The sequence below is a fragment of the Dasypus novemcinctus genome, chromosome 20, assembly GCF_030445035.2.
Source record: "Dasypus novemcinctus isolate mDasNov1 chromosome 20, mDasNov1.1.hap2, whole genome shotgun sequence".
Lineage (NCBI taxonomy): Eukaryota > Metazoa > Chordata > Mammalia > Cingulata > Dasypodidae > Dasypus > Dasypus novemcinctus.
In genome coordinates, this window is record NC_080692.1 from 12,697,185 (window position 1) to 12,719,488 (window position 22,304).

A 22,304-nucleotide genomic window follows, 5' to 3' on the forward strand; every position below is an offset into this window, starting at 1 on the left:
CCTTCTCTTCGCATCTCTTCACTTTACTTTTCCTCTTTTCTCACCTTTCTCCACTTCATGTCACTATTCTGCACTCCATCTCACCTCTTTCCTTCTCTTCATATCACTTCCCTTCTCTTCACCTCACCTCATTTCTTTCCTTCACTTCTTCACTTCTCTGCACCTCACATCATCTCTCTTTCCTTCACTTCACTTCTCTTCATCTTTCCTCTGTTTCCTTTATTTCACTTCTCTTCATCTCATCTTACCTCATTCACTTCACTTTACTTCTCTTCACTTCACCCAGTGTTTATTTAGAGCCTCTGCTCCAGGCACCATGCTCAACAACTGTGAATCAGGCAGAGTTCTTGCCCTCCACAGGCTGGTGGAAGATACAGATGAGTAAAGAGGATATTGTAACACAGTGTGAGTGCTATGATCAGGAAAGCAGAGCTTCTGAGAGGGCACAGGAAGTGTTCTAGCTCAGATGGGAGAGGATTTTCCAGGGTAAAAGTAACTACCCTGGCATTTGAGGAAGAGTTTGGAGTTGCTCAGGTGGGGAATTTGGGCTAGGGTGGGGTGGGGAGGAGCGTTCCAGACAGTGTAGACCCAGGGTTGAGAGAGCGTGGCCAGTTAGGGCCTCCACATGGCTCAGCAGGATAGGGCCTTGGAATTGAAGTTGGAGATGCGCCAATAAATGAGGGCACATTAGCAGGTAGATCATGAGGACCTTGATGCACCCTATTAGGAGTTTGGATCTTTCTTGGAGTCAATGGGAAGCCATCCTAGTTAGGTCTCTGATTCTTGTTTCTTACTGCATACTGTAACAGTTGGCCCGTCGCATTCTCTTTCTGCTGCCCTTTAGTTGCTTCTATCCAGGACATTGCAGTGTCCTCCTGCAGGAGGTGAGCAGTGGCCACCAAGACACTCCTCTACCTCCCTGTCCTTGGAGGGAATCACAGCCTTGTTGAAACCCTCTAAGAGTTCTTATCTTAGAAGAATGGAAAGACAGGCATGAGGCTAAGACTTGACAAAAGGGGAAAGGAAAGTTTTAAGAAATCCCTCAAAAAACACCGAAGGGAGCTGAGGTGGCATGAGAGAATGAGCACCTCTCTTCCACTCCAGAGGGTCCCAGGATTGGTTCCCGGAGCTACTAAAGAAAAGACAAGCAGACACGGAAGAATGCACAGCAAACGGACACAGAGAGCAGACAATGGGGGAGGGGGGGACACGGCGGGGTGTAACTAAATAAATCTTTAAAAACAAACAAACAAAAAACACCAAAAAAAGAAAAATCATTGACCCTGAAATCTAACACTAGCCCCAGAGATTTCTCTAGGCCTTGGTTGTATCTTTCTCCTAGCCCCATAATATCTGTGCTTTCTTTGATAGTCTAATCACAAGGGGCCTTGGGAGGTTATCTAACATTCCCACTTCGGGATTTTCTATTGTTCTTCCTATGAGAACTGGAAGAGCTTTTCTGAGACAAGGCTCAGAGACCCAAGGACCTTTTTTTTTCTTCTTCATATAAGAAGATGTTGCTTAGGGACACTGTAGAGAAACATGATTTTAGTTCCTTCTCTGCAGACCCTTCACTTACCTCGGCAGCAAGAAACTCCGCAAAGTCCAGGGAGTTTGCTGGACAAGAAGCAGATCATCGGCCTCAGAGTGGCCGTTCCGGAGTCTGTGTACACTCACCTCGAGCTCCCCAGCTTTCACTTCTCTGTTCACGTCATACATCACCACCAGCTCCCCTTCCACTGCAGTCTCAGAGCAGGTGGAGCATTTTCTTTGCTGGGCTACTGTGGGCTTGAAGGAGACATGCGCCTGGAAAGAACAGTGCCTTCAGAACCTGCTCTCTGCTCCTGTCCCTCCCAGGGGGGCTGACACCTGCGCACGGGGGAGGAAGTGCTGCCCCATGGCCGTTCTGCATCCCTCTTCCTCCATAGCGGACAGGAAGGGGCAGTGCCTGGGCATTTGGGGGAGCATCTGCCAGCCTGTGGCGCTGCTTTCTCAGGTTCTCAGGGCTTTTTCAATTTAAATTTTCTTGTGGGAACATATATGATATCACATAAAACTTGCTGTTAGAACCCTTTTTTAAGTGCACAATTCAGTGGCATTAATTATATTCATCCCCATCCAAGACCAAAGTTTTTTTTATCAGTATCCATTAATCAATAACACCCCATTTCCTCTGCTCCCTTGCCCCAGCCCCTGGCAAACTGTAATCTACTTTCTCTATGAATTTGCTTATTCTAGGGATCATATAAGTGAAATCATGCAGTATATGTCCTTTGTGTCTGATTTATTTTACTCAATGTGATGTCTTCAAGATTTATCCATTTTGTAGTGTGTATCAGAACTTTATTACTTTTTACAGCTGAATAACTTTCCATAGTATGGATAGACCACATTTTGTTTATCTACTCATCTCTTGATAAACAGACACATGGGTTGATTCAAACTTTTGTCTATTGTAATAATGCTTCTATCAACATTAATGTACAAGTAAAGGCATATCTCAGAGATAGTCAAGATTTGGCTCCAGACCACTGCAATAAAGTGAGTATCACAGAACAGCATGTCATACAAATTTTTTGGGTTTCTCAGTACATATAGAAGTTATGTTTGCACTATACCATAATCTATTAAGTGTGCAATAGCATTATGTCCAAAAAACCAATGTGTATACCTTGGTTAAAAAATACTTTATTGCTTAAAAAAAAAGTTTTAACCATCATCTGAGCCTTCAGCAAGCCATAGTCTTTTTGCTGGTTAGAGGGTCTTACCTTGATGTTGATAGCTGCTGACTAATCAGGGTGGTGGCTGCTGAAGGTTGATGTGACTGTGACAATTTCTTAAAATGAGACGACAATGAAATTTGCGCCATCAATCAACTCTTCCTTTCATGAAAGACTTCTCTGTAGCATGGGAAGCTGTTTGATAGCATTTTACCCACAGCAGAACTTCTTCCAAAATTGGAGTCAATACAATCAAACTCTGCCACTGCTTTATCAACTAAGTTGATGTAATATTCTAAATCATTTGTTGTCATTTCAACAATGTTACAGCTCTTCAGCAGGAATAAATGCCATCTTAAGAAACTACATTTTTGCTCATCCATAAGAAGCAACTCCTCTGTTCAAGTTTTATCATGAGATTGCAGCAATTCAGCCACATCTTCAGGTTCCTCTTCTAATTCCAGTACCCTTGCTATGTCCACCACATCTCCACCGAAGTCTTGAACCCCTCAAAGACATCCATGAGGGCTGGAATCAGCTTCTTCCAAACTTCTGTTAATGTTGATCTCACAAATGTTTTTCATGGCATCTAGAATAGTGAATCCTTTCCAGGAAATTTTCAACTAACTTTGTCCAGATCTATCAGAGTAATCACTATCTATGGCAGCTACAGCCTTACAAAATGTATTTCTTAAATAATAAATTTTGAAAGTCAAAATGACCCCTTGATCCATGAGATGCAGAATGGATGCTGTGTTAGCAGGCCTGAAAACAATATTCATCTCATTGTACATCTTCAACAGAGCTCTTGGCTGAACAGGTGCATTATCAATGAGCAGTAATATTTTGAAAGGAACATTTTTCTCTGAGCAGTAGTTCTTAACAATGGGTTTCAAATATTCAGTGAGCCATGTTGTAAACAGAAGTGCTGTCATCAGGCTCCACTGTTAATTGATAGAGCAAAGGCAGAGTACATTTAGCGTAAGTCTTAAGGGCTTTAGGATTTTCAGAATGGTAAATAAGCATTGGCTTTGACTTTAAGTCACCAGATGCATTAGAAACAAGAGAGCCAGTCTGTCCTTTGAAGCTTTGAAGCCAGGCATTGACTTCTTCTATCTAGCTATGAAAGTTCTAGATGGTATCTTCATCCAACAGAAGACTGTTGTCTACATTGAAATTTTGTTGTTTGCTCTAGCTACCTTCATCAATGATCTTGAGTAGAACTTCTGGATAACCTGCTGCAGCATCTACATCAGTACTTGGCGCTTCACCTTATACTTTTATGTTATGGAGACAGCTTCTTTCCTTAAATCCCATGAACACGCCTCTGCTAGCTTCAAACTTATCTCCTGCAGCTCCCTCACCTCTCTCAGCCTTCATAGGGTTGGAAAGAGTCAGGACCCTGGTCTGTATCAGGCTTTGGCTTAAGGGAATGCTGTGTGACTGATTTGATCTTATATCCAGATTGCTGAAACTTTCACAGATCAGCAGTAAGGCTGTTTCATTTTCTTATCACATTTGTGTGTTCACTGGAGTAATACTTTTTAATTTTCTTGAAGAACTTTTTCCTTGCTTTCACAATTTGGCTAAGTGTTAGGTATAAGAAGTCTGGCTTTCAGCCTGTCTCAGCCTTTGACATGTCTTCTTCACTAAGCTTAATCCTTTCTAGTTTGTGATTTAAAGGAAGAGACATGGGACTCTTCCTTTCACTTGAACACTTAGAGGCCATTGCAGGGTTATTAATTGGCCTAATTTCAATATTGTCATGTCTCAGGGAATAGGGAAGCCCAAGGAGAGGGAGAGGGAGAAAGATGAAACAGTCAGCAGGCTGGTGGAGCAGTCAGAACACATGCAAATTTATGCATTAAATTCACCATCTTGCATGGGCATAGTTCGTGGCGTCCCAATTAAAATAGTAACAACAAAGATCACTGGTCACAGATCACCATAACAGATGTAATAATAACAAAATATTGAGACAATTAACAAAATGTGACAGAGACATCAAGTGAGTACCTGCTGTGGGAAAAATGGCACCAAAAAACTTGCTTGACACAAGGTTGCCACAAATCTTCAATTTGTAAAAAATTGCAAAGTGCAGTAAAGTGAAGCACAATAAAATGAGGTATGCCTGTATCTATTTGAATCCCTGCTTTCAAACCTTTTGAGTATATACCTAGGAGTGGAATTGCTGGGTCAAATGTAAGTCTACGTTTAACGTTTTGAGGAACCACCAAAGTGTTTTCCACAGCATCTGCACCAACTTACATTCCCACCAGAAATGCGTGAGAGTTCCAATTCCTCCACGTCTTTGCCAACATTTGTTACTTTCTATTTTCTAAGCAATAGCCCAGGCCTTTTTAAAAAGAGATTCAAAGTACTCTTCTAAACCCATGATAGAAATGGCTCCCAGCTCTAGAAAGAGTTTGTGAGGGATTCTTAGAAAAGTGTCACCCCTCCATAATTGGTTTTGTTTGGTCATTAAGGCAGAGAGAAGTAAACTGAATATTTCTAACTATGATGAATAGAAATCTACTGTATTACATGAAAGCCGTCTTTTAGCTACTGGGGGCTAACCAGGGATAATTGAGACGCCAAATGGAACAGCCCCTGGTCAAAATGGAATGAGACATTTGGGAGTTTTGTTTCGGATGTCCTGTGGAAGACCCTAGATTCTGTTTAGGGATCTCTGTTCCTTCAGAAAAGTGCCTTTAGTTCAAGATCTGCCCACTTTCCTTTTCTCTGAGTACAGAAGAACAGAGACCGTGAGCACTTAGCCCCGTAGACTCCTACCAACATGCAATGCTATTGCACCTTCTGGTTTCCTTTAGATACGACTGGAACACCATCAAAATGGCCTTCAAATGTATCTGGAACATGAAGAAATCGCATTCCCTGAGGTTCAATAATCCATACGTCAACCTAGACATGGGAAAGAAAATTAGTGACAGCATTAAAATATTTTTATGCTTCTTAAGCTGAAAGTACAATTATTACTAGGTTCTCTGACACTTTTCTCATTTTTAACTTTTCTCAACGATTACCCAGCATGGTTCTAAGATCATTCTGCATGTTCTTTAAGTTCCTTGGGATATGATTCATCTGACTTTGGAAGCTTAAACCCCTTCCGGCAATTTAGTACTCCTGTTCTATGATCTCATTTCTTTAGGATTTAATCTTACCTCTTCATTCTATTCTATTCTTTTTATTTAAAAGAGCATTCACATTGTTAGAGGAGAAAAAAGAAGCATAATGTTCTGCTTGGCTTTTCATGAGATTCCCCCAGCTTCTTTTGTACAGACCCATTTAAATGTGAGCTCATCAGACAGCATTCTGTGCACACACTGGTTTCCTTACCTGCCTCTCCCTCCTTAGAATCCTTTGCAACAGAGACGAGCTGTCTCCCCTTTGGGAATCCTGGCTTTGCAACATGCCTACCTTTTCTCTGAAAACCTCTTTATAATATCTGCTTTCCTAAAGTCTTTAGGCACTTGTTGAACAGAGCCAATGCTTTCTTTCTTGGTTATTACAAATTCCAGTATAACGTGTGAATTTAATTTGCCTCCAGGATTCCTGTTACCTCCAAAAGTTCGAATAGTTCATCACTTGGCGACAACTAAGTCTATGCAGAATCAGGTGCTTTGTCTTGGAAGAGTTGACCCAGCCATGGCTGATGGATAATTGAAGGGCTCTTGGGGGAAAGGAAGAAAAGAGTCCAGGGAAGTTGCAGAGAATGGGGACCTCTGCTTTCATTGTTCCACAAGATTCCATCTATATGTAGGGCACTTGGGACAAGATTTGGTCCCCCCATAAGAGGAAGAAAGTAGAGGGAGGACTCCGCCCCTGGGATCACAGGAGCTGTGGCCTGTGCTCAATTTGGTGCAGACATAGGCACTAAAAATCTAGTAGGACCTGCTGAGATGCTGAGCACAGGTTCAGAGTGGGGGCAGGGCTGGGGCACAGTGTGCCTCAGACTCCAGAGCTGGTTCTGCTCTATTCTAGGAGATCAGGACCAGCCCATGGTGGCCTCATGCCACCTACCACATTTGTTGGTCTTTCTGTAAGGAACGAAAGAGTTTAGAATAAGAATCTTTCCCAAAGCTTGATACAATGAGGAAGTTTTAAAAAGAGTCCATATTCTCCTTGATTCCTGTGAGGAATGCATGTTTGGAATCCCCTTCTGATGAGGATACGAAGTCTTTTCTGGAATAAAGATCAGAAGACATCTATAACTTTATGTTTTCTCCTCAATTTATCTCTAGATGAGAGCTAACATTTTTGGAAATGGATAAATTTCATTGGAAAGTGTCTTAGAGATGGTCTAGTCCCAGCCTCTCATTTCACAAAGGAGAAAATTAAGACCAGGAAGGGAATTGCCTAGATCCCATAGTTGGCTATGTCAACTCTGAACCAGGACTCGGGAAATTTGTCTCTTTGACACTTTTAAAAAATATGCCAAAACTTGTCTATCTCATTTTAAAGGTGAGGAATTCCTGAGAGTGAAAGAGATTTGAGTGAATAAAAATTTGTTTACCTGCTACCAGAAACTTGAATTCTTGGATTTATGGCAGAGCATGTAATTTTAGGTACAGTCAGATCTAGGTTCAAATCTGGTTTTTCTTTTTCTTTAGTTTTGTGGCTTTAGGTAACTTATATAATTCTGAGCCTCAGTTTCTATGACTGTGAATGAGGGATAATGATATCTGCCTCATACATTGTGACAAGGATTAGATGGCATCATATGGATAAATAACTGGCCCCGATTGTTGAAATTATGATTAGTATCAACAATCGCAACAATTGCATGTTTAAAGGCTAGATGCTAATCTCTTCCAGTTGCTGCTGTATACTATTAATATTTGCCCTGGAAGTCGTAGTATGAAGCAAGAGAGTGTGGGTGACTAGAACATATTCATCGTTACTGCTGGATAAATAACCACCATCACATATCTAGCTCTGCCGGACATCTGGCCCAGGGAGCAAGAGGGAACTAAAATCTCCATAACCTATTTACCAAACCATGATCCCTGGCACGGGGCTGGATCTGCCTAGAGGAAGGACACCCTTTTCTAACTGGCACAAAGGCACTGTAGGTACTAGGGATGGTCCTGCAAAGAACTCCTGGCACATATCCTGGCAGTGAGCTGATGCCATACCGTGGCCATGAAGGAGAGAGTGTTTTCTATCAGAAATGCAGCTTTTCGAATAGGAATTCATATTTGATGAATTCACTCCCTTTAGTGTTCTACGTCTATGGGCAATTCACAATCTCTGTGCTTCACTTTCCCATCTGTCGAATGGGAAAGGCTTGCTGGACTGTGCACTCTCCCATGTTCCTTCCCACTCTGTTCTAACTCTTGTAAGGGACAAACAAAATGTTCCTATGATATCACAAAGATTCAAGCCAAGAAAAGAGCATTTCAGATTTTAAAGCAAGAGATGACGATTACAGCATAGATGAGTTCAAGTTGGTAGCCACTGCCATCCCACAGGTTTTGCTCCCTTGAGTTGACTTGTGATGCAGGGAATGGGTGAGGGCTGGTGGGAAGGCACTACAGGACATCACTGAACTCCTGTTCTCCCTAAGTTCATCTCACTTGTAACTAAGGTAAGTAGGTCACAGAATCCTTTTTACAGCAGAGGAAAAGGAGACTCAAGATAACTTGTCCCACATCAGAAAGCTGGTAAGTAACCAAGCTTGCATGGAGAGCTGTAAGGAAGTCGCCTGGCTGACCTCAAAGTCATCATCTTTTCAGCACGCCACACTGTCTTGCAGATCAAGAGAGACATCAGGGAAACGGACTTTGGCCCAGTGGTTAGGGCGTCTGTCTACCACATGGGAGGCCCGCGGTTCAAGCCCCGGGCCTCCTTGACCCACGTGGAGCTGGCCCATGCGCAGTGCTGATGCGCGCAAGGAGTGCCGTGCCACACAGGGTTGTCCCCCGCGTAGGGGAGCCCACGCGCAAGGAGTGCACCCATAAGGAGAGCCGCCCAGCGTGAAGGAGGGAGCAGCCTGCTGAGGAATGGCACCGCCCACACTTCCCGTGCCTCTGATGACAACAGAAGCGGACAAAGAAACAAGACGCAGCAAAAAGACACAGAAAACAGACAACCGGTGGAGGGGAGGGGAATTAAATAAATAAAAATAAACCTTTAAAAAAAAAAAAAAAAGAGAGACATCAAACACCATCAGTGGTGAAAAGCAGGAAGTGTAAGTGGGGGAGGGGAATCGTAGAGGATGCATCGTCGTCCCCCCACTCCCCACAGCGTGCACACGCCTGTACTCACCTCCAGGTGTTTGGCCAGTCGTCCCGGCTGCAGATGAAGCCTGTGTTCATAGGCTCCAAGCCTCCTCCACTTCATTTCCTGGTAGTGAAGTTCAAACTGCACTTTTGCCCCGGGGAGCATGTTTATTTCGGTTTTGAAGTTCTCCATATCAAGAGCCCTGCTCCTACAGGTGGGAGTTCCCAAGAAAAGTCACCACATACCCAGTGGAGCCACAGACCCAGGATGTAGGCAGAAAGCATCCAGATGTCCCCAGGCTGATGAACTTGCTCAATGGTTCATGCAGATGAGCAGTAGGTACCAGACAGATAAACCTGACTTCTAGATAAATTTAATTCCCCTCCCGAGTTTTGGTCTCCTCTCTTAGCTGATCTTTTTCTTTTTTAACTTCTTGCTGATTTGTCATCTCCACAAAGCTACCAGCTATTGATCTCTATTCTTGATCTCTAAGATGGATGAGGCACTTGTTATATATCATCTGTGATACAACAGCTCTGCAAGATGGCTCTCATTACCATCATTTATCAGATGGAAACAAATGAACCTTACAGAGAAGAAGCAACCTGAGCAGGACCCCAGAGCTAGTCATTCGTAGTCAAGACTCAAATCCAAGTTTGGATGACTCCAGAGACTGCACACTCTTTACTATACTGCAGTTGAAAATCATTCTAGGTATTCTTTAATACTTTTGAAGGTCTTCGGAATGAAGAAATCTATTATTTTACCTAATTGAATAAGTATAAGGCCTTTTTGTCACTGTACATATCAGGTCCAATGTGATCATTGCCATCAAGATGTTTATGGTTTTAAAGAGAAAACATCAGGATAATTCCATGAGGGTAATTCAAGCAATAGGCTAAAACACAAATGAGTTTTTAAAATTAAATAACTAAATTAGCTAGGTGAGACTGTGCTTACTCAGCTCATTTGAGGTTGGGGAAGGACTGTGAAGTAAGCTTGGGATACTCAGTAGATAAAGGAAAAGATGAGCATGGCCTTGCGTAAGGTTTAGGAGGAGAAGAGGTAGCATGTGGCCATATTTACCTGAGGAACAGTCTAGAATGTGTGCTCAATGAAACTTTTATATGCTTTGTTTTCTGCTGTGTCTCCAGTGCCTAAAATGGTCCTTGTGGCAAATAAATATGAATAAATGAATGTATGATTGGTCAAAATGATAAAGATAAAATAATTGATTCACTTGGAGTAATGTTGGAGATGTGCACTCTGGGTGGAATGTCTTCCCTTCTTTCTTCAAAATGCCTGGATTCTATTCATCTACTGGGGCTCAGCCCACAGACCACTTCCTCTGTGATGAATTCCTGGATCCCCCAGACAAAGTTAACCTCTTGGGACTGAGCATTTTCATTAAATTAATAGAATGAAAGGAACTTGAACTAAACAAAGTTTGGAGATGTTGAGGAGGGAGGAGATGAAAAGAAGATGGCAGGGCATGGCAATAAAATTAGATATGCAGTGAAAGACTGATGGGTTAAAAATCCCTTTGAACTTGCTTGCATGGCTCTTCTGAAGGTAGTTTGGCCTTTCCAGTGTCTTAAGATTAGAAGGGGGGAGAAACAACAACACAGAATCTAAGCTAAGTTGCTGTTGCTTTAAAAGATCCTATTCCCATAAAAATAAGGCAGAAAAAATAATTAAAACAAAGGTCACACCTTTCTTTCTGTACATGTAGTAAACTTTGTAGCAAGATCACCCTGACAGTTTAATGTTGTGAATCCCAAAAAAGATTATGTTCTTAAACTAACACATTCCTTTGGGCATAGGGCCCTTTGATTGCCTTAAATTTTTTTAAGGGTCCTTTGATTAGATCACTTTAGGGCTTTTGATTGGACTGCATCAGTAAGGTGTGACCGAGGTTGTGTCTCCATCCTTTGCTGGGTCTTCTATGAACTGAGAACACACAGAGAGAAAGAAGAGACACAGGGAAAAGGAGCTCTGCCATTTTGACCCTGTCCTGTGAGAGACAGAACTCCAGATTCATCTACAGTTGCAGAAAGACAGAGACGCCCCCAGAGGCTCGAGGAAATGAGCTCAGGGAGAAATGCCTAATCACTCATAGCTGAGCTCAAGGAGAAAGTAGAGAGAGACCAGCAGAGCCATCATCTTGCCTCACCATGTGGCAGGAGTCCATGATCACCAGTGCCTTGATTTGGACTTTTTTGTGGCCTTAGAACTATAAGTTTTTACCCCTAATAAATTTCGCATTATAAAAACCAACCTATTTCTTGTATTTTGCATTGATAGCCTTTGGCAGACTAAGACCACCACCAATATTTCTGTCACTGCTTTATGTACCTTTTTAGAAAATCAATATTTATTTTCTATAGTATCTGTCTACCTGCAAAGAAGAATATGTAGGGATAATCTAAGTGATAGCACCCAAAACCCATTCACTGATGAGAGTCCTTTATGGAAAGAGAAATTGTGATACCTAATTCCACCATCTGACTACCAGATCTTGTCCTATTTCTTAGGTTTGGTGTCTTTCTGGAAGTCTCCTACTTTGTGGTTGGGGAACGCGATACAGAGGGAATAGCAACAGAGTCGAAAGGGCAGACAGTGCTCACTGGCCCAACCTCACCTCACCAATCCAGCCGTCTTGCCTTTTGCTCTTGCCTGAGAGTAGAGTGCTCGGCCTACCGTCCTTTCCTTAATGGAGCTAGTAAATGTTGTGCCATCCACAGTCCTAGAAAACGACAGAAGGCAGCCAGTTGGTTGAAAGAGCAGTCTTAACAAAACAAACAACAAGAAAGCAATGCAATGAGGTTAATTATCATTTTGCATCTATAGGAAACTAGAAGAGAGACTTCTAGTTTCAATATACCTTCACTATCCTATCCTTCACTTTAGAAAGGATATCTCCACATGCCCATCACCGGAAGCTCTTGAATGTCACTGAGGTGGAAGGCATCCGAGTTTTTGTTAGATTTCTTTCCCACTCTTTGACATGCAAATGTCTTACCAATAAGTCTAGTGTAGCTGCTACTTCCTGATCTCCAGATCCAACCAGCATAATGTCATTTGAATATATCATGGCCTTGCTCCCTTTATCTGACCATGTGATTTAAGAGGGACTAGGTAGGCTTCCAGCCTAAAAACTTACCCTTGTGAACTGTTGCATGTGTTTAAATTCTTTCTTCATTTTCAAACTTTATCTTTCGGGTGAAGATTTGTCCTCTTTGAGTCTCCCTTTTGAACTACAAATGTGCCCAGGAGAGGTGGCTCATAAACTACTAGCTTTCTGACTTTGGTTTCTAAAATCCTTCTTCTCTGAGTTAAGAGTTTGGCATAGCCTGTGGGTATTACGCTGTGTTACAAGGATGGAAAAGAGTAAGGGTAGATGGAGGAAGGTAGTGGTGAATCCCCATGCAGTCTATGTAGATCCCTATATCTTCTCTTTTGGGGACCTCTTTCTTCTCTATTCATCTATACCTCTACCCACCGTATTTGTAGCTGATATCACTTAACCCCTGCCAGCTGGTGATTGGTCAGAAAGAACAGTAGGATTAGAGAACTTCAGAAGTAAAGGGACCTTATGGTACTCAAGTGGGCAGTGTCTTCCTTCAGGGGGGTTGGAAATGTGTGAAATTTTGGGTTGTTCTGACAACATCTAGACATTCTGGGATGTGAAGGAAAATATCACTGAAGAGTTTTCCTGCCCTAAATTCCAAGAGCAACCTTGAGGAGGAAAACTTCTAGGCTTACCCAGGGAAGTCAGACCCATGGAGTCCAGGGACTTACTCAAGATCACACGGCTGGTCACAGAAAGAGCTAGAACTGGAACCTATGTGTCCAGGTAGGACTTCTGTGAAACCATATGATGGTTCAAAGACTAAAAATCTTCAAAACTACAATAGCGAACCAAAAGTGCCTACCACTCCAAGCAGGAGAATCACATCCATCAACCATGTGGGATCTAAGTCCCCTCTCGATATAGAGGTGGAGTGGACATCACCATCCCAGGGTCCACAGGATGGAGGAATAAAATATGGATTAGAGTGGACTTACTGGTATTCTACTACAGAACTATTGTGACTAGTAGTGGAAGAAACTGTATTATCGATGTGGAGAAAGTGGCCACAGTAGTTGCTGAGGGCAGGGAGAGGGAAGAAGAGATGTGACATGGGGGCATTTTCAGGATTTGGCGTTGTCCTGAATGATATTGCAGGGACAGATGCTGGACATTATATATCCTGCCATAACCCACTGAATGTATTGGGGGAAAGTGTAAACTACAATGGGAACTATAATCCATGCAGTGCAGCAGTGCTCCAAAATGTATTCACTAAATGCAGTGGATAAGCCACAATGATTAAGAAGATTGGTGATGTGGGAGGAGTGGGAGGGGGTGGGGTGGCATGTTGGGTATGTGGGAACCTCATTTTTTTTTCTCTTGCCTTCCCCCCAGTTGTCTGTTCTCTGTGTGTATTCGCTGCGTGTTCTTCTTTGTCCGCTTCTGTTGTTGTCAGCAGCACGGGAATCTGTATTTCTTTTTGTTGTGTCATCCTGTTGTGTCAGCTCTTTGTGTGTGTGGCACCATTCCTGGGCAGGCTGCACTTTTTTTTGCACTGGGCGGCTCTCCTTATGGGGTGCACTCCTTGTGCATGGGGCTCCCCTACACGGGGGACACCTACGTGGCATGGCACTCCTTGCGCGCATCAGCACTGTGCATGGGCCAGCTGCACACGGGTCAAGGAGGCCCAGGGTTTGAACCGCGGACCTCCCATGTGGTAGACAGATGCCCTAACCACTGGGCCAAGTCCGCTTCCCCTCATATTTTTTAAAGTAACATTTTTTAATCTATGTATCTTCAAAAAAAAAAAAAAAGAAAAAAAATGGAATTATCTCCCATGAGAGACTATTTGGAACCTTGATGAAGGCAGAAAAAATATTTTTACTGGATATGGAGGTCTGCAGAGCTGATCTTAAATTGTGGTGATATAGGCAGATAGCCTCTCGGGCCTTAATCAATTTAGCCCGAAGAGAGGGCTGAAATAAATGTATATGTATCACAATTCTGTGAAATTCATCACTTCATAGACCCTCTGAAATGAGAAGGGGAAGAAAGGAAAGAATGAAGAAAAAAGGAAAGATGGCATGCCTAGGATACATTCTGAGTATGTGGTTTAAAATTAAGAAATTATTAACATAGTTTTAAATATAATTTTTAGACATGATGCCATATAATAATATTACATAAAAGCTTTGCCTTCTCTTCTTGCCTTTTAGGAAAGGTTAACAAAAGAAAAAGTTAAAAGTTTTAAGCCAATTCAAAGGATACTGGATTTTTAAAAAATGTTTTAGCCACCTAAATGCTTTCTGAGTCTACTCTATAAAATACAGTTACTGTGGCTCTGCAGTTTTGAGAAGCCAAAGTGTATGGTAATTGAATCCTTTATTTTATTTATCTACAATTGTCCTTGGTTATCTTACATATGAAAGACACAGATGGGAGGTAACTCAACCTAATGCTTTAAAAAAATAATAATAGCCAGAATGTGTGTAGACTACTGTGCTCTTTTCTAGGCAAGGAAAGGGGCACATTGGAAAACGGGAGCATATTCTGGGGATGGTACCTGGGTGGTCAGGGGATAGAAAAGGATCCCAATCACTTGGAAGAACAGGGAATGTTCGGCCTTGATCAATGAAGGCCTTAACTATTTGAGATGTATTAGAGAAATTTAAAAGCTTTCTTATTATGAAAATTTTCAAACATACCCAAAATAGAATAATATAAGAAACCCCCATGTAACCATCGCTCAGCTACACCATTGTTTGTCCTTGGCCAGCCTTGATTTCATCTGTATCTCCGTTCTCTGCATGTCCATTATACTGAAGCCAACTTCAGATGGCATGTCATTTCACCCACTAATACTTCAGCATGTATTTTATAGAGAATATTTTTATCCTTTGTGAGTAGAACTAGAGTCATTGGGTAGAACACTTTAAAAGATTTAAATTAGGTGTAAGAAATAATTCTAAAAGACACATCATCTACTGAATGGAATGTCTTGGGAGGTTGTGAGTTTATCATTAAGGAGAGATTCAAGTCAAGCTTGTATAACCCGCATGCCAGTAGAATAGAGAAATTCAAGCACTGGATAGGAGATTGGGTTTAGGCAGGGTTTCTCATATTTTTTTCCCCACAGAAAAACTTATGACAGATAAAACCAGCATGCTCCGTAGGTGCTAATATATAGTTTTCTGTAAGCCAGGGGCAATGCCATTTTTCTTCCATCCGAGGGAGCATAGTAAAATGCAAATGAATGTGAGGTTTCACCATAGAGATAGCCTTACAATTTGCTTTAATTTACTCAAAACAAAAAGCAAATCCTTCACAAATTCTAATACTTCACACAGAAACAAATCATTGGGATCCCCTCCACACCCACAATGGGTCCACAGCTATGAAAAAGGGCACCACAGGAGCAAACCACATTTGTGGTTCATTCTAACCGCTAGTAGCGCGTACAGAACGTCTGGTCTTATGTCAGCTTTACTCACATGGAGAAGTTGGAAATGAAGGCTCCCTTGGGAATCTGAACATCAAACACCACATTCTGAGGCAGTGGGGAGTTGTTGACCACTTTGCTCTGGATCATGGTATTGGCCGAACGAGAAGTAATAGTGGACTGGACTTTATAGCTATAAAGAGTTATTTTATCATCATCTTCCTGTGATTGGAAAGAAAGCACAGAAAAGGTCCTCACAGAAAACTTACATGGCATTTCCCTATGCATTTGATGTTAACAGCCACTTTTTATTTCCTAAATATCATTCCCCAGATTTGTAAGCAAGGTTAAGCATGTATCCTATACTGTGCTCAGAGGCCAGGTGATAAAAATACACATCTTTTAGGAGGCCCCTGTGAACTGCAAGTTTCTTCAGGACTATAGCAATTGTGGGACCGTTGGATTTTGCTTTTTTCTTGAAAAATATTTGCTTATTTCCTTATCAGGGGTCACCCCCCAAACCTCGTCTAGGGGTCCGCTTTGGATAAAACTTTCAACTAGGTAATATCCTGCTCACCTCAAGCTGGAATAAAATCCAGGCTAATTTATTTGTCCTTCTTATCCCTTAAGAGTGTACTTTGCACAGTTTCTGTCAGTTCAGAGCAGGAAGAACTACACAAAGCTCTTCCATTTGATGTTTTCTTGCCACAGGAAGGTCTACTTTGAACATTTCAGGGAATTGAGCCATTTCATCTTTAAAGTACCTTTCCCAGAGATACTCCTTGTCTCTCCAAAGCTGTTAGGTGTCATATTTTAAATAAAAACTAACAATTAGGTTGGATGAAACCTGTGTTGTTGGCAAAACTTGAGGAAATAAAGACATTTTTGGCTCTTGGAATCTCTCATGTTTGCAAATTACTAACTTTTTTTTTTCTTTAGGTACTGGGGTTGGGGATTGAAGCCTGGACCTCTTATGTGGGAAGTCGGTACTCAACCACTGAACCACATTAGCTTCCCTGAGTTGTTTTTTCCATTTGTTTTGCCTATTGTTTGTTTTTGTTTTTCTCTAGGAGGCACTGGGAACCGAACCCAGGACCTCCTGTGTGGAAGGTGGGCACTCAACTGCTCGAGCCACATCTGCTCTCCAGTACTAAATTTTTAATGCTGAATTTTAGAAACATTCCAAAGAGAATTGGGCAAGGGGGTGTTTCGAAAGTCAGAGGTAAATACTCTCAGGGATGAAGACAAAGGAAACAAATGGACTGATTTCCAGATAATAGTTAACAGAAAAATCACTCAGGCATCAATGTTTAACAAAATCAAAGTAAACTTACCAACATTTCTCCGGATTCTCCAGAAACGCTTCTCTGTGAAAGGAAGGTAGATAGATAATCATTCTTCAACCATATGTTACTTATTACCTCAAGGGCAAAACTTGTTTTCTCTCAGTTGAAAAATATTTCTTCTGAGATGAATACTGAGCTGCAAGTCATTCATTCATTGGAGCTGAGATATGAATATCAAATATTCTTGAATTCTGTTTTCCCACCAGTGTGTTTCTTTGGACAAATTTCCCTGCTACTTTGCATGCACATCATGTCGTTTTTTTTTTTATGTAATGCCGAAGACAACATTTTTAAAGCAATTTTATTGAGCTATATCCATACACCATACAATAGGAGAATATTTTAAAATGAAAGTATTCAACCAAACCCACACTAAAGAGTGTGTATCACCTGTGCCCTGCCTATTCATCTGACGTTTTTTTTAATTCAGTTGCATGGTTATTTCAGTTCTCCTTCTGCCAGATCCCTCTGTACCCTCCTCCCCCACAGAGCTCATTGCTATTCATCCTTCAGCTCTCAGCTTGGGCAGAAGTGCCTCAGCAAAGCTCTCTGAACCCCCAGTCTAGGTCAGCTTCCTCTACCATGTTTCCATAGCAGCATATTCCTTTCCTTCAAAGCATTCTCCTTGCTTCGTAATTATTCATTCTATTTGAGTGATCATTTTGTTTTCTGTCTTCCTCTTTAGAGTAAGCCCCATGAGAACAGACACTTGGATGCATTTCCCCCTTGGTGGAGCCGGGAGCCCAGCACAGTGACTAGCCCCTGGAAAATTTGTGCTTTTGGCCACCATGTTAGGGAATTATCTAACACGAACAACTGTACAGTGGTCACGGGCACAGGTAATCTTTTTGCCTTTGAAGACTGACTAGCTCAAGAGTTAGAGGTGTGTGGTTAATGTCTGATGGGCTTTAAAATAATGTCAGGTGTTGGAAATAAGCTCAGCTTGCCTGATGTGGGTAGTACTGAGGTTTTAGTGGCTGCAATGCAATACAGTGAAGTCAATGGCTGCCTTCTTTTAGACTTTGGGAGTGTGCTTTCCAATGACTAATATCACTCTCTTGTGATTAGATGAGGGCCCTGATGACTTGCCTATTGGGGTTCAATATTGGTCTACAAAACACCTGGATTGTTCAAATACCAAAAATTCATACCCATACAAAATAAGCCATTCATTAGCCTTGCCTTTGAGATGCCTCCTTTCTCAGCCTGTGGGGTCTATATAGGAAAACGTGCCCCTTTTACTTAGAGGGCCTCCTCTCCACTGCTTCTGGTGGCCTCCAGGCTGAAGCGTCCAAGGAAGCAGGAGTGGTTGGAGGAAGGAGAGTGCTGAGGCTGCAATCGGAATTGTCTGCCACTACTGGGATAAGAGATGCCCCCCTAACAGGAAGTTCTTCACAGTAAAATTACCCATAATCTTACATGTAGAAGAAAATGTGTAGCCCTATATCCTTTAAAGGACAAAGGAGATCTTTATGTTTTGGAGGCTGATGGATAGCTGTATGGAGATCTCCTACTTATTCCCCCTAGACAACGCTTCCACCTCGTTGTAAAGTCATCGGACTCTTCTCGGCTGAAAAATGAGCTCTTGAGAAAATCTAGCAAAAAGCATCTTAATATTTCTCTTTTTTCTTCAGTCATTTTCTCTTTCACTTTTGGAATTAAAACTTTCTGTACCTGATATCTCCGATTCTCTGGCACAAATTGAAGTATGCCTGGGGCCAGCTCCACAAGATCTTCATATTCTGCAAACTTAAAAAAGAAAATCGAGGGTGTTTATTTCTATTTAAAAAAAAAAAGACCAAGAGCAAAAGAGGCAAAATGTTAAGTTTTGACACAGCTGGTGGCAAGTACAAGGGTGTTCTTTATTTTATTTTCATCTCTTCCCTAATCTCTGGGCAATTTCATTTTTATTCAATGATTTCTGCAATACACTTAGGTTTGCTAACTATGTCCCAGAGGTGAATGAATGGAAGTAAACATTTCCAAAAATTTTGGATGCAAGAATTCGTTTTCAAATTGCCAGAAGATTGATGGGACAGATCGACAAAGGTCTGGAGAAGTGTTGGGTAGATCTTGGGGCTTTAGCAATGTTTCAGTGGATAGATGTAACCATAAGTGTCCTGAATTACAAATGTAGATATGAAAAGTCTGCCAGTAAAAAAAAAAAGGGACCGAATAAGCACCGACACATTTGGGTTTCAATTCCTGGCTCTATCTATAAGATTTCCATCACACTCTGGTGGTTTATAAAATGTTAGAAAATACGAGTTTCTAAGCAGCAGTGCTTTATTTTTTCTCACTGCAAATATGCCAGCATATTTGGCATTTTTAGAGGTAATCCACTCTGTAAGTATAGCAAGCCACTGCCTCTGCTAGGATATTTGCATAGCACACTTTTCTGACATGCACATAGCTGTTACATGACTTTTGAAATGACTCAGTTTGAGAATTTCCTTATACAAAAAGGCTGAGGTTGGGGCAGCCAAGGGGCCAGAGTAGGGTCCTTGAGCTTCCTAAGTATTGTTCCTGCAGTCTGCCAGCCCACTTGCCATTTTCCCCCTTAAAAAGGATATTTAAATGCCCTTATAACAGAAATAATTGTTGATTTAGGTACAAAAAACAATAGTACTTTGATAATGACTTTTAGTAAAAAAGTGATTATATTTCCTAATAGTAAAAATAATAGCCAACAATTAAGTGTTACTGGTGTCTGGCACTGTGCTAGGTAGTTTACATACATCATTCAACTCTCCTAACAACCCTTGGGATTAGGTCTACTATTATCTCCATTCTTTAGATATGGAGAGAGGACTTGTACTCCAGAAGTGCTAAACTGTGGTGCCAGCCCATTGAACTTGACCTAATTTGCATGCAAAACATGTTAAAGCTTTAAAAGATAAATATACCTTGCAATAATTATAAAAGCAAATGTTTCTACTCAGATGAATTTTATCATAAATTTTCCTTCTGCACAGAACACAGCCATTGAATAGAAGGAGGCTATTTACTGAGCATATGTATAGACCGACAAGAAGGAGTCTTTCCAAAGTACTTACTTCAGTAAGTCCATTTGTGGGGATTTCCAGGCCCTGTGCTTCAGAAAGAAATAACCAGATGAGAAAGCACACGAGTCGTTTCATTTTGCCAGACAGCTTCACCGAGCTCCCCAGAGCAGATGGTCTGGGGAGAACTCCACTTCTTTCCGCAGAACCAAGTTCAAAGGAGTTCAGAGGATCACGGTCCGTTATACAAAAGAAGGAAAAGAAGAAGAAAGTGCTCAAACTTTGTTTAAAAGTGGGACAAATATTTGTTTTGGAGCTCAAATGTGAGCCATGGGGGTGGGTCGGACACTGGGAGGTTATTCAAACAGCAAAGCCAGAGGCAGTAACTGGGCTGTGAGAAAAAGTCAACCTCGGTTGGATGTGCTTTTTTTATTCCTTTGGCTGATTTTTGTTAATCTTAAGATCAGAAAGATCTAATTATTACTGTCAACCTCTTTAAAGGACCAAAGGAGGAACTATACTAAGAAATAGAGTCAAAGAGCAAAGGGCTAATGTGAAAAGTTTCTGGAAAGAAAATCCATTGTCTTCAATGAAAACAGAAGAAATTGAGAAACAATGTGGGGAGAAATACAATACAATGGTTTTATGAGCAAAGAACTAGGTTTTCTTTTTTCATTGTTAATGATGTTCCCTCTCACTTTGATAGCCAACTACTTATTACATATAAGGAACCAGGTATGGTGAAGCCCAGGATTCAAAGTCATGGTCATCAATAAAGATGTGTCATTAATGTCTTTCATTAAGATAACCATGTCTGACCTGCCCATTTCCTGTCCAGCCTTGCTCTGACTAGCAGGCAACAACTCTCCCCAGTCCTAGAATCATTGAAATCTCAGCCTGGCAGCATATTATGTTATTCTTTCCCCATTATGGTCTGAATATAATTTTAAGATTTATTGAGCCCTTCCTTGAATCCGGCACTTTGACTTGGATTATCTCTTTAATCTTGGTAAGTACCGTATGAAGTGTGTACTATCAGTATCCTCATTTTCAGGTGAGAAAATTAAAGTTTATTAATATTAAGTTAAATACCGTACATCTCACAGCTATTAAGTAGGGTAGAATGGAAACTCAGACCAAGAAATGCTTGAATCCAAAGTCTTTGCTCTTTATTATGACACCAAAGAGAAGCAACCTATTATGTCCACCTCTGAGATCTGGTGTTCTAAGTGTAAATTTAGATTAGAACATACCTGTAGCTCCTAAACTCAGTGGCAAGTCTACAGGACTAGCCTTTTTCTTTTTTCAATTTTTTTATTCTTAGGTTTTAAAAGATACATCAATTACATACATGCTACAGCTAATATATAGGGGATCCGATATGCCCTGCTCCCCACACCTCCCACATTTTCCCACATTAGCAGCATCTTTCATCAGTGTGGTACATTCATTGCAATTGATAAACACATTTTGGAGCATTGCCACTAAACATGGCTTATAGTTTACATTGTAGTTTACACTCTTTCCCACTAAACTCTGTAGGTTATGGCAGGATATATAATGGCCTGCATCTGTCATTTTAATGACATTTAGGATGATTCCCAAGTCCCCAAAATGCACCCCCATTACATCTTTTTTCCATCTCCCTAATCCCAGAACATCCATGGGTCACTGCCACCACAACAACGGTATTTCTTCCATTGCTAGAATCTCAATAAGTTTATAGTAGAATACTAGTAAGTTAATTTTAGTCCATAGTTGTTTCCCAATCCTGAGGACACTGGCATGGTGATACCCACTCCACCATTAATTGAAGGGGGCTTCAATCCCATACGTCCAATGGATGGGCCTCTCTTGCTTGCAATTGTAGGCACTCTTGGTTCCTTGGTATGTTGTTTGTCCATCATCTCCTCCCCATTAGTTGTCCTGGGTGAATTCATTGAACTGGAGAGTAGGTGTTGCAACTTCATTGGGTTTCAGGGCTCAGTTGGCACATGTAGCCTTTCTCTTAAGTCTTAGTTCTCTAGCGTCTACTCTAGAGATCTGATTGAACAGGACCATGATGTAAGCCCCAATGTAGTCAGTCAAGAATCTGGACTCCATATCATTTCTTCCATCAACTGTCCCCAGAATGGAATCTGTGGCTTCCTGTTATCTTGACTGTACTCTCTTGCATGTCCCTGATCTAGAATCTGGTCATGGATCTGAGCAGAGAACTACATTCTCTAAAAGTCCACTCACATGGGGAACCTAAACCAGTGTGAAACAGATGAAAGTCTGCTGTGACCTCTGAAACATGATGATTTATGATGGTTTCCACCAGATCCTATTCTAACCAGACTCAGCAGTCTCCCTTATGCCTCATAGTGTTACTGTGAGGATTAAATTGAACACAAGACAAATATTCCAGTTGTCTGATGGTTTTCTGACTTTGTTTAGAGGGGATTAGTTTAAACTTTATTTTGAAAAACAATGCATGTG

At 41.4% G+C, this 22,304-nt stretch overlaps 1 protein-coding gene across 1 annotated transcript in view; it reads right to left on the reverse strand.

Annotated features, from left to right (window-relative positions):
- ITIH2 (inter-alpha-trypsin inhibitor heavy chain 2) overlaps window positions 1-20,245 on the reverse strand; it is a 41,084-nt gene extending 20,839 nt beyond the window's left edge. Inside the window, exons 1-8 of the mRNA XM_004480074.3 lie at window positions 19,878-20,245; window positions 18,496-18,570; window positions 16,810-16,842; window positions 15,528-15,697; window positions 11,605-11,709; window positions 9,009-9,171; window positions 5,535-5,642; window positions 1,678-1,806 (exon numbers count right to left, since the gene is read on the reverse strand). Coding sequence (XP_004480131.2) covers window positions 1,678-1,806; window positions 5,535-5,642; window positions 9,009-9,171; window positions 11,605-11,709; window positions 15,528-15,697; window positions 16,810-16,842; window positions 18,496-18,570; window positions 19,878-19,961 — 867 coding nt within the window. The 5' untranslated portion in view covers window positions 19,962-20,245. The remainder of the gene's footprint in view (window positions 1-1,677; window positions 1,807-5,534; window positions 5,643-9,008; window positions 9,172-11,604; window positions 11,710-15,527; window positions 15,698-16,809; window positions 16,843-18,495; window positions 18,571-19,877) is intronic.
- Between the last annotated feature and the right edge of the window lie 2,059 nt (window positions 20,246-22,304).